Source organism: Serinus canaria, chromosome 7 (assembly GCF_022539315.1).
Source record: "Serinus canaria isolate serCan28SL12 chromosome 7, serCan2020, whole genome shotgun sequence".
Classification (NCBI taxonomy): Eukaryota; Metazoa; Chordata; class Aves; order Passeriformes; family Fringillidae; genus Serinus; species Serinus canaria.
Genome location: NC_066321.1, coordinates 30,352,705 through 30,364,982, shown reverse-complemented (window position 1 = coordinate 30,364,982; position 12,278 = coordinate 30,352,705). Strand labels below are relative to the sequence as shown.

Here is a 12,278-nt window from a genome sequence, read left to right as displayed (position 1 = left end):
CAATGCAGCTGTAAACTCAGTCATCGCCAGATCTTAGCAAAAATTTAAGGAGCAACAGTGACCACAGTAACATTTATGGAGCAACAGTAGCTTGGCAGTGCCTAAGCTTGAGGCCAGAAGAAAGAAGTAACAGCACCACAGAGCCCAGGCCAGGAAAGCTGTCCCACAGTCAAATGCTGAAAATGCCACTCAGCCTTTCCCATGGAGCAAGGGCAGAGCCTGTCCCGACATCATTATTGCACAGCCCAGGACCATTAAAGATATTCTACAACAAGATCAGATAACAAAAAGTAGGGATTAAAAAAAACAATTCTTAGAAATTCTCTGTGACAATATGGATTATGCAATCTCAGAGAATACTTTCTGATTAGCTCAAGCAGGGAAAAAGAAATGAACAAAGAAATGCTGTTTTTTAAGAGATCCCACCAGATTTGGGACTGAGCCAAGACACTGCCCTGCTTTGGCACTGCAAATTTGGACATGCTCACACAGAAGGAAGACAGTGAGGCTCTGGGGATGCCCTAACAGCACAAATGCAACATCAGCACAGACATGACTGTACTTAATGCAACATATAACAGCAGTGCCAACAATTCATAAAAGGCACTGGCTCTTGCAGGAAACCTCCACATTTGATGGTGAAAATAAACTACTGTATATGGAAATGCAAGTTACATGTACAAAATAATATTTATCTAGCATCAATTACATGGTAGGAAGCCTTTGATTGGAGTTTAATAAAAACAGCTGGTAGGAATGCTGGCTGGTGGGAAAATGCATTGGAAACACCTGTTCTTAATTGCCATGGCAGAGGAAAACAGCCTTTGCAACCCCCAGTGCTGCTGGGGCTGGGTGGATGGCTGGAAACAATGATTGAAACTTAAAACTCAAGCTTTGGAGGCTGCTTCCTAAAGCACACACACTCATCAAGCCTTCCATTTATAATTTCTACTAATGAAAGTTGATTTTCTGGAACATTTGTAGAAAACACAAAGAAATAACCAAGACCACCACAAAATATTTACTTAATATAAAAGCCTTCATTTTTTAGCAAACTGCCCCCAAGCATGCAAACAAACTAAACCCTGCCACAAAAAGTTGCCTGAATCATACCAAGAGTGCAAATCAAACCTAAAGCTCTCATTTAGGTTTCAGTGTTGCCTTGAAACGAAGGTGCAGCTTATTTTCAGGACACCAGAGCTTTATCTTCTGTTGGAGTCCATGGCATGGGAACTATTCCAACATCTCCTTTTTGAACTTTTAAAATTGAGATTATGTTTAAAACACTGCAAACCACGGCAGCAATCCAGAAAACCCTTCTCCCGCAGAAGGGCCTTGCTATCTAATTAGACCCTATTGTAAACCAATTACAAACACCTGTGACTCATCCTCACTCAGTGTCCTCTTCATTGGCTTGTGGAAAAAGCAGATTTCTTTTGCTGTTCCTAAAGATATTGTCCAATTCCTCACAGAACTGACAACAGCTTCTCAAGAAAGCTGGTCTGCTGTTGGAGTGTTCCCTTTGTGCACCAAGTTCTCCTCTGGGGCAGGGTTTAACACAGGTGATTCTCAGCTGTGATTCATCATACTCTTCATGTTTCTTTCATAGTTATTTCGTACATTAAGAAGCATTACCTCTGATTTTAATACAGGCTGAATGTCTGAATAGCATGACAGCAGGTGAAATACCAGTCTAAATGTTCTGGTAATCAGATAGCAATTCTGCCCAAACAGGCTCCTTGTGGATATTCTGAACTCTGACTGAAATGACAGCCTAAAACAAAACCTTTCAGCTCCCAGCAAGCAAACTGTGGTGCACTGGACACAATAACCCAAGAGTATACATTTCTTTCTAGCATAAGCACACCATTTGGACAACAACATCTATGGATTCCCAGTTTCTCTGGCATTTTCTATTTTAGCCTATGAATTGCTCACTGTTACCCTTTGTCATGATTTTTAAACTATAATACCAACATTGTCTATAATTTTATTATATTTATATAGTTTGCTATATATTTACTATATATTTTTATATTTACTATATACTTTATATTTTTACTATATATTTTTATATTTATTTATTTAACTATATATTTTACTATCATTTTCAGCCATTGAATTGCTGATTGTTACCCTTGGTCATGATTTTTAAACTATAATACCAACATTGTCTAACTATCATTTTTACCTTGTTTTTCCTGTACTATTTGCATATTTGCACAGAATCTTTTTTCCTTCGTTAGCATTTCCTATATTTTCATTTAGTTTAATTTTTCCTTTTGCAACTGCTTTATCCTCTGTCTTCCTGGAATCCTCTCTCAGCAAGACCAACTGCCTTGCGAATATTAAACTCCAGTATAGCCTCATGTTCCCAAAAAAATAAATTAAAATATCCACAGATTATGAGTCTAATAGCTGCAATGCTCAGTTTCAAGCAGCTAAAGGGGAGCAAAGAAACCCAAGGGCCCACACCCTACAGTAGGAGAAAAAATCATAGTTTTTTGCTCTTAATCCATCTTTAGATTTTTTACTTGCCTCCATAGAGGGAAAACCCATAAAAATAAAACTTTTCTTCCTGGTTAGGCTAAAACTGAGGTGCACAGATCCAAAAGGGTGGGTTGAGCAAACCCTCTCACCCTTGGAGGACTGAAGCCACTGTTTGCCTTCCTTACCCTTTAAGCCCACAACACTGCTCAGTATAAACTGATCTGGATGAAAACACCAATGCCTGCTTTCAAGCATTTCAATTTCAAGGTGCCCTGGAGAAAAGAAGAAAATATTATAGTCCACGTAGTTGAAAGAGAGGCATGAAGCTGATTGAGAGGCAGGAAAAAACAAGGAAAGAAGCTGCCTACACAATGATAAGACTGATACAAGAAATGTCTAACTCTGATCTACAGCACCTCATTCTGTTACACCAGCTGATCTCATTTACTTCACAGCACCATAGAAGAGAGAAAACGAGAAACGAGAGGAAAAAGCCCTTCCTCAAGGAGTTTTTCAGGACATACCAATGACTTTAAAATATCACTAATTTAGCCTTTGATATTACCTTGGAATTTGCCTTTCCAGTTAACTGCAAGTGGTCATCTGAGGGTGAAGCTCTGTTGTAGGACACCAGAGCTGTTCTTCCAAAGAATGTGGATACCCCACGGTCTGTGGCACAGATACTACTACAACATCCCATTTTGTTGTTTTTTACAAAACAAAAATTACATGTAAAAAACCCCTCTAGAATGTGACAAGAATCCAGCCAGCCCTTGTCTAAGTGAAAAGCTTTGCTAGGCAAAGCCTCTAGGCAACCAAATTGTAAACGCTGTAACACAATGGGGGACGCCCTCAGCTTCCCCTGGGAGACAGGCGAGGCTTCTCCCTGGCCACCAAGGCTGCCAGCTGCTGCAAACCCCGCCCCAAGTCCCCTCTCCCCCCAGTCATTTGTCACCTGAAGCCAGGCAAGGATAAAGCAGCACTTATAGTGGGCTCATGATGATTTCTGGATTTGAGCAGCTGCTAGGAATTTCTTCTGGAAGCTGGCAAATTGTCAAACAATTTCCCTCCTAAAGCAAAATAAATCAACTTTTAAATAAGCATTGGGCGCAATTTGCAACCTCTCTTTTGTTGTGCTTTCAGCTAAATAGTATTTTGCCTCCACTTGCAGAGAGTAACCTGGAGGAAGAGCTGTCTACAAGAATTTTGAATTAGTAAAGGAGAAAGTTCTCCCAACACTTTGCTGTGCTATGGCTGTCCTGATAACTTCACTAGGAAAATCTAAGGTCCATTATTCCTTGTCAGGTGCATGTTATTCATACAGACTGCAGAAGGTGCTCTTTTGGAGGACTGCTTATTATTTATGGCAATAAGACAGCATTACTGTAGTCAATCATTAGAATATATTTCTTAATAATACGGATTTCATTTCTTAACCAAGACCAAAAGCCTGATGGCTCAGTGAAATGTCCAGTTCTTTGCACCAGAAAAGAACCTGGGTCTGGCAAACTCCATATTTAAACCAAGTGCCTCTTCTGGAAATTTAATGAGATACATAATGTTGCAAAAATCTTAAGCTACAGTAGTGTATGATTTTTTAATCATGATCTAACATGTTAATTCAACTTGAGATTGTAATCAGATGTCCTCAATTATATCTTGTTATGATCTTAAAAAAATCTGTAGATACTTCTATTGAAAGCACTAGAAGAGAAAGATATTTGCAGGTTTTAGTACTTGGGAGATGAAGAGATCTTTCTATGTTTTTGCCTCTTTCCTGTTTTTTGGGAGGAAGCAAAAACTAGCTCACACTACACTGTGGGATTGCTGTTCCAGGATGGATGAAATCCACCAGAGCAAAATCCTGGTGGGTCTTGTCTTCCCAAGTGCTCTTCATCCTGCAATAGCTTCACCCTAGAGTCTTGTCTAGAAATACTGACTGTAACCCACACTGCTGCTTCTCATCACAGCAGCCCCTCTGGCTTGAGCTGACTCCTTCTGAGAAAGCCACTTATATTCTTTTTTTCTTTTTTTATATTTTTAATCCTGCAATTTTATCTGCCAAATCTATGCTTATCCAAACTTTTTCTCCCTTCATCATACCCCTTAGCCATGGACATCTCTCGATTAAAGTTTTGTTCTTGAGTCCACATCCACTCAGAAGGCAGCCATTGAAAGGTCACTCCTGGAGGCACTGGAGATGCTTTCTGTGGGGTTTTGTGAATATTCCTATTGCAACTTGCATTTCAGCTTCACTGTATTTGTTATAACATCTCCAAGGTACCTGGAAAAGTCTGCTCACTCCTCTTCTCGGTTTGGGGGCATCTGCAAAGCAGGGATCAGATTCCTAGCAGGAACTGGCTGACTTGAGATGTGTCAGCTGCAAGAAAGTTAATTTTCTTCCCAGTGCTGCCTTGCGATTGGGGATGACAATCTTGCTGCTAACAGACTGCTCCTGCTGAGCAGTGCTTACATTGAGACCCTGCCAGCCAGGAGGCTGGGGGAGCACAGGGAGCTGGGAGGGGACAGCCAGGACTGCTGATCCCAGGGACATTCCAGACCATATGGAGTCATCCTCACACCTAAATCTGTGCTGGAAGCTGGCCAGGGGCCACTGCTCAGGAACTGGCTGGCTGTAGGTCACTGGGGTGAGCAACTGCATTCTATGCAACTGTTTTGCATCTGTGAATTCTTTTGTTATCATCATTATTTTCTTTTCCCTTTCTGTCATCCAATTAATCTTGCATTTTCTTTATGGCCCCAATTCTCCTCCCTGCCCCACGGAGGGCACTGAGGAGTCGGCAAGTGCCTGTCTGGTGTTTAGGGGCTGGGCTAAACCCCAGCAATATGGCAGAAGGAAATGTGCTCAGCCTTTCTTTGATTTTTGTGTGGAATCACACAGCTTGTTCCTCAGAGGGCAGAGGCTCCTGAATTACAGTGATGGCTCCTGCAGTCATCACCATCTTCTGTCATTGTCATGTTCCTTTGTGGCAGGGAAGATCATACCATACCAAACATGCAGAAATATTTCACTGAATTTCTAGAATTGTAGCTAAGTTCTTTCGTTATACTTAGTTGGGTTTGTATCAGATTCTTTTCCCTCAGTTGACTGAGGCCAAAAATCAGTTCTGTGGTGCTTTGGCAGATGTGAATTTTCTTGGTTGTTTTTTTCTTTTTCTCTGCACAAACATCCCTGAATAAGGCTGCAGCCTTTTCTGGAGGATGAACAGTAGTATCTCAATCAAGGAACAAATTACTAATTTTGCAACAAAAACATTTGATAGTGTTAGAAACTAGAATAGAAACTCTCTGATATTGAGAACATAACAAAACTTAAGCCAGAGCCATAGAAAGATGGCTTCTAACTCTACCAGCAAGGAAATGGGAATGTGAACAAAACAAACGTGGGGGAGGAAGTTAAGCATGGACTCTTTAGCATCCTGCCCAAACTAGTGTTGCCTGATACCTTTGTACTTTTCCAGACCTTCTCCCAGCACAGGATAAAACATGTAATGCTGAGAGCACAGCAGACAAGTCAGCAATCAAGCTCTGGTGCTGTGCAATACCTTAAAACTTAGTTTTGTTATTTGCACCACTCTGCTTGGGTTTTCCTGAGCTCTGCACAGGCAAATGGCTCTCATATTGTGCCCTCTCTCTTCTGGCTTTTAGAAAAAGCATAAACTGCTTTTTTCTCTTTTACTGATTCTAAAGATATCCCAGTAATTGCCTCACAGGAATGAGCAGCAAATTCACAATAAAATTTGTCTATGGGTCTACAGCTTCTAAGGCATTTCTATTTCAGCTATTGAACTGATTAAGTTCTACCTTTTCTCATGATTTTTGAAGCCATCTAATGCTCTAATGTTTGCCTTTTTTTCTCTGTGATATTTGCATACTTGCAGGGAATCTTTGTTCCTTCATTAGCATTTCTACATTTCCATTTAGTTTTGCTTTTCCTTTTGCAATTGTTTTACTCTTTCTGGAATCCTCTTTCAGTGAGAAAAAACTGCCCAGTGAGTATTAAACCTTCAGCATAGCCTGCATTTCCTGAAAAAGTAATTAAAATATCCATAGGTCATGTGAGTGTTTACCAGCTCAATTACTATGCTCAGTCTCAGGCAGTTATAGGAGACAGAAGAAAGCCATAGGGGCTCTTATTCTACAACACTAAGAAAAATGGTGCTTTTTGCTCTTAAACTGTTTTAGACTCTTTACTTGCCTTTGCAGAGAGGAAAAGTCTTCCATTTTCTTGCTGTTTTGTGGGCTTTGGCTGTGTTGTTTCTAGCTATGCCATGACATTTTCTTTGTTACATTTCTGTGTTGCTTGGTACATTCTCCTGTATGTGATACTGCTGGTGCTCTCCAGAACCTTTTTAGTGCTGAAAACTTCGAGCTGGTTATTTGTCATAGCCACAAGGAAGCTAGCAGAAGGCAGGGAAGCAGTTTGGGAATTTAATTTCTAGATGAGTTTTTAATGAATGGTTGCCAAAGAATTCTCAAATTCTCAAAATTGCACTACTGCTTTTGAGAAACCAAGGGAAGGTTTCTGCCAATGCTGGCTGTCCTGGGATTTGTTTCTCCCTGAGGACAGGTTAGTTAAGGAAAACAGAACCAATTCTTGTAACTCAAATTTAATTTAAATGCAGTGTCTGATACTGTATTATTGTAATCACTCTACATTATTTGAATCACTCTGAAGTGCCTTTTTTCTACCATTCCTGAAGCTATTTGTCACTAAGACAGAACTTCACTAAATGTTATAGCTGACATTTACTTAATGATACTTCATAAACTACAAATTATTAGCTCATTCACAAAATTTAAGCTGTATTACATGAGGCTATGCCATGCTGCCTGGATAAGAAAATGCCCCCCGACACACATTTTTTTGGTTTTTTCCTTCCTCATATGATTCTACAATACTGTGAGGAATGCAAAAGCAGGGAGAGAGGTGCAATGTCTATGTATGCTCTAAACAGAGTCAAGAGCAGAGAAAAGCATGGCCAGCCACTTGCATTAGAGACTCCTCAGCTTAAGACATAAACTTCAAAGAATTAGAGATTTTAGAGGAACTGAGGCTTTAGTTAAGATTTTAGAGGAACTGAGATCTTAGTTAGACATAAGCTTTATTAGAGTTAATCAAAATAAATAAGTAGGCCTTGATGAAGTTAAGAGTTAGTAGTTTAATAATTGATTGCTTGTCAGCACAGTGTTTGGTTAGCTGGGTTTATAATGAAGAAAATAGAAACTGATGAATAGCTTTTAGGAACATGAGACAATTGTAGGCCTCCTCTGTTCTGAGACCTATTGAAGCCAGGGAACGGGAGCTCTACCAAAGGTTCATTTGTCATATTTGCATTGAAAAGGTAGAAAGAGGAATGAGGAAGACTTCATTTACTTCCTCATTTTGGGACCCCTCCCCATGAAAGGGACCACGGACCCATTTCAAGGAACAAGCTACTCATGCTTAATGGCTTTTGAACTAATTAGCAGACGAAGCAGGGAATAGGATGTGCCAAGGTTATGAATATGCATTTGTATTTTGGGTATTCAATACTTGTATAGATAAAAGGATTCTGGAATCACCTGTAAATGGCAGTGTGTGTTTGGGAGCTATCCCACAATAAACACACACTTTCTAACCTTAAACTGTTAGAGAGTCTTTGTCCGTCACAGTTGGATATTGGTACTGGATCAATATCCATAATTTAATAAATCAAGCTAACTACCTGGGAGCCTGCACTTCAGGGCAGGCTTTCCTTTAGTGCTTCTCCAGCCCTGGTTTTTAAAGAATATCACCTCAGATGGCTCTCCAGTTACAGCTCTTTAGCAGCTCTCTAGTTACAGCTCTTTTTCAGTGCTCAAAGCACCTGGCTGGGGAAATACTGCACACTTCATATGGAGACAGAGATACAAAGAGATACTTGAAAGAAAAAGAAAAGGTATTTTTAAAAAACAAATAATCTTCTCCATCATAAACCTTACAAACTACTTATACTAAACATGGATTATAATACTTGATTAAAATTAGAGATTAAAACTAATTACAAACATAAACCTATCCTCCAAATGTTATTAATTTTGTGCATCTGGAGAAATGTGCTGCAGAGATATGACCACAGCCTCCTTTGCTTGAACATACTGGAGCAAGCCTTTACTCTGCAGCTTGAAATTAAGGTTACCTAAAGTCTTCTAGGAGCCAGTATGGTAAATTAACCCCTCAGTCACATATTTATAGAAATTATTTCATGCCAGTAAGAAAGAAATTATAAAGTTCCTGCATGGCAGTAAAAGCAAACAGATAACATCAGCATGAACCTATCAACTTCCCAGCCCCTACCTCCCCTGCAGGGAAACACATTTGGACAACCTAGAAACCTGCAAAACCTTCAGAAGGGGGAAAGGGAAGTTCTTGCTTCCTTCACTACAAATGCAGCTTTACGTCTTGTCCAGAAACTGTCTCCTCTCAGTGTTAACTCCATTGCCACTAAGAACTGGCCAAATCACATTTCACTCTTGATAAAAATTCTCTCTGGAGTCTCAAACAATATTATCTATGTGTATTTCCTATGCCTGCTGATTTATTTCATACAGCTGACACCTATCTGTAAAAACTGACACAGAAGGTACTTTACAAATTCTCCTACACTCCTGTCTTCAAAATATTTCACAATGCCTGGCAAATGACTTATGCAAACAGCAACCAAACAACAATTAAGTACTTCTATTTTTAATTTCCTGGGAATGAACTGATATGGAATGAACACACTGGGAGGAGTTTTACAAAAAGGAAACCACTTACATAGCGAGAAGCATGTATTTAATTAAATGCTTTGCAAAGATACATGAATAAAGCTATGTGCATGACTTTCTTTAGGGAGAGCCCCAGCTGTTTATTTTTTTTTAAGGAACAAACAAAAAAACGTGGAGAGCACAGATGCAGTAAAGAAACAAAAAACCTAAGTAAGTTTGTACCCACATACTTTACAAAATAAAGCATGTCGGAGGTACAAAAAATTCTGCATACTGAATGACCAACAAATAAATGCACTGTAACATTGTTTTCTCAAACACTGCAAGCCTAACAGCTAAGCTCTGAACATGACATTGACAGTAGGCATCTTTATTTCATCAGCCTTCTAGAGAGTCATTTAGCACCATCACTTTGTTGCCTTTTTTTTTGCCCTGCCTATCTCCTATCTTGAAATAACAACAGAAGCATAGCACCTTTTAATACCTAAAAGAAAACCAGGAATATTAATTGCATCCCAACTTCCAGAGATGAGGTAGCTCATGCTAAGAAATGATGGAACTTTCCTGCCTTGACAACTCAAAGCCAGCAAGTCAAATGACTGGTGATGCATGTCTGGATGGCAGCTAAAACCAAGGAATTTCTAAACTTTCTTTACTAGCAACTGGTCTGGTATACATGTGAATGGTCTGCAACACACACAAATTGGCACCATATATAAGACATCTGAATCATTTGATATGTAATGGCTTCTTAGATGGGCAAATACTGGAAAATCAACAAGTATTGGGGTTAAGACATATTCCGAAGATTAAGGATAATTTAATTGAATTACACAGATACATTGTGAGGAGTAAAATCTAGCCTTAAAGATATGGGACACCCCTAATGAAAAGTCATATTTACCCCAGTAATATTTTTACTTCATAAATTAACCATGGCTATGGATCACTCTTCTGAGCAGACTGACATAGAAAAGTGCAAGAAAAACAATGCCAAATTAAGATGGTCTTGTCTGAAGAGATTTTCTTTTACAAAAGACACATATTTCTGTGAATGGCAACCACAGGAACACAAACTGGGGTAGAGGGAGCAGGTATGATTGAAATACAGCCAACAGTTTACAAAAGTGCTCTACTTTTTTGTTATTCAGTACACATCAAAGCAAAAGAAATAATCATTAGAGCATTTACATAGTTCCACATTAAATCTATCAATTTTGAATACCTGGAAATGTCAAAATAATTTGAAACAAAAATAAGGGAAAGGATTCATATTACTTTTAGAAGGTTGTCATCAATCCTCTTAAAATTGTACTAAACAGTTGGTTTCAATCATTGAAAACAGAAGGTTTGTAAGTAAAATAAATATTCAAAAGGAGGCCGGGCATTTAGAAAGAGCTGTATATACAATGCTGATCCAATATCAGCCATTACTTCAAGAGTCTCAGGATTAACTTCAATCAGTCCAAGTTCATGTTTAACTGCTGCTGTTGCTGGGTAGTGTGTTATATTCCCCCCTTGCTCTCACACAAAGCAAACTGGCCCAATTTCAATTCCAAACTCCTGCTCGGCACTGCCAATGTCCACCGGTGCAATATCGATGATGGGTAAGCGCGCCACGTTCTGCGTCCTGTACTCAAACACGGTCTTGCCCATGTTCCCATTACGTTTCTAGAGGGAAAAGAAGAGGGAAAAACTTAAAAATTAGGCCAGGGCTCTGTTAAATCCAGCCTGAAGTGCAACTGGTGAGTCGGTTGTTTCATTGTTCAGGAGGATGTCGCTGCACCTTTGCTGAGTAACACTGAGCGATGCTGTCTGCACTGCGCAACATAACCTGGGTTCTTTTGAAATGTCTCTATTGAGCAGATCTACCAGACTGACACATCAGGGCTGATTTTTCTCTTATGCTCTACATGTTCATAATGTGTGCCTTCACCCGTGATTGTGGGCTTACTTTAAAGCACAGAGAGTACTTAACTTTTTTCAGGTGCAGGACTAGATTTAGGAATATTTGCCAATCTGTTGGTCTTGGCTGAAACTGCCAAGTTTCTGAAAAATCTACTACTTTCTGGTTTCTGTGCCCACCACGAAATTTTACGGAGAGTTTTCCTTTCCAGCTCAGTGATTTTCCTCCACAGTACTGCTGCAATAATCTTGCCCATCTGGCAGACAAAAGTTTGTGGTTCTCTCACCAGTTTGTATGATTGCACTCAGCTCAGAGCTAAACAAGTACTGGGAAATGCAAAATGCCAAGATATGTATCTCAGTATGCTCACTAAGAAAGAATTTGCAAATAGCCACTAAATAGTGCAGACTTTCATTAAGTGAAGCTAGAATTATAGAAAGATCCCTGTTTGATCAGTTAAGTTGACAATTCATTACAAAATCCTGCAGAATTTTAATTACTTCCTTGAGTGGTGTTTTCTCTAATTCAGGAGAGAAGTTAAAAGGTACAAAAGTCCTTTGGGCAAAGCCCCCAAACGTACAGAGCAGCTGTCATGCAGGACAGTGTATCTGAAGCGGCTGTTTCCCTCTGCCTTGATCTCCAGGTCATTGGCCCCTTTCAGAATCACAGCTTTTTTCAGGTTCTTTGTCTGATCATCCAGGTAGCCAACACTGTTTTTGCAAAGGTAGGTGATGTTCTGGGAAGCTTCCTTGGACAGCAGGCGCAGGAATGTCATCTGAGTGACAGCTGTATCCCCGTACACAAACTTTGGAGATAAAGAAATAGGTCAATTAACAGGATGCTGAAATTAGGAGTTGGTGAATTTAGAAACATCTGCCATTATTGTCATCTTTAAGACATGACTACTAGGAGCCCTATTACATAAAATCTAAGGGTGGTTTCTTTCTTGTGTAATTTGCTGCCAGTTGAGGACAAAGAAATTAGACATTCTGTAACAGGGAGAATTTTGGGGAATTTTGGAGAATTTTGATCATAATTCTCTGCAACTGCACAAGTCAGAGGAAGTTAGGCCTCCACAGATAGGCCAAGCTTTGGAATGAATTCTGCCTCATTTCTGAAAGGGATTCTT

The 12,278-nt window shown here is 39.6% G+C and overlaps 1 protein-coding gene across 2 annotated transcripts in view; it reads right to left on the bottom strand.

Moving 5' to 3' along the window:
• Positions 1–9,199: 9,199 nt before the first annotated feature.
• Positions 9,200–12,278, bottom strand: part of COL5A2 (collagen type V alpha 2 chain) — a 98,114-nt gene continuing 95,035 nt past the window's right edge. For both annotated transcript variants that reach the window (XM_009088145.4, XM_018911732.3), the window contains exons 53-54: positions 11,730–11,954; positions 9,200–10,914 (exon numbers count right to left, since the gene is read on the bottom strand). In XM_009088145.4, coding sequence (XP_009086393.1) covers positions 10,768–10,914; positions 11,730–11,954 — 372 coding nt within the window. In that variant the 3' untranslated portion in view covers positions 9,200–10,767. The remainder of the gene's footprint in view (positions 10,915–11,729; positions 11,955–12,278) is intronic.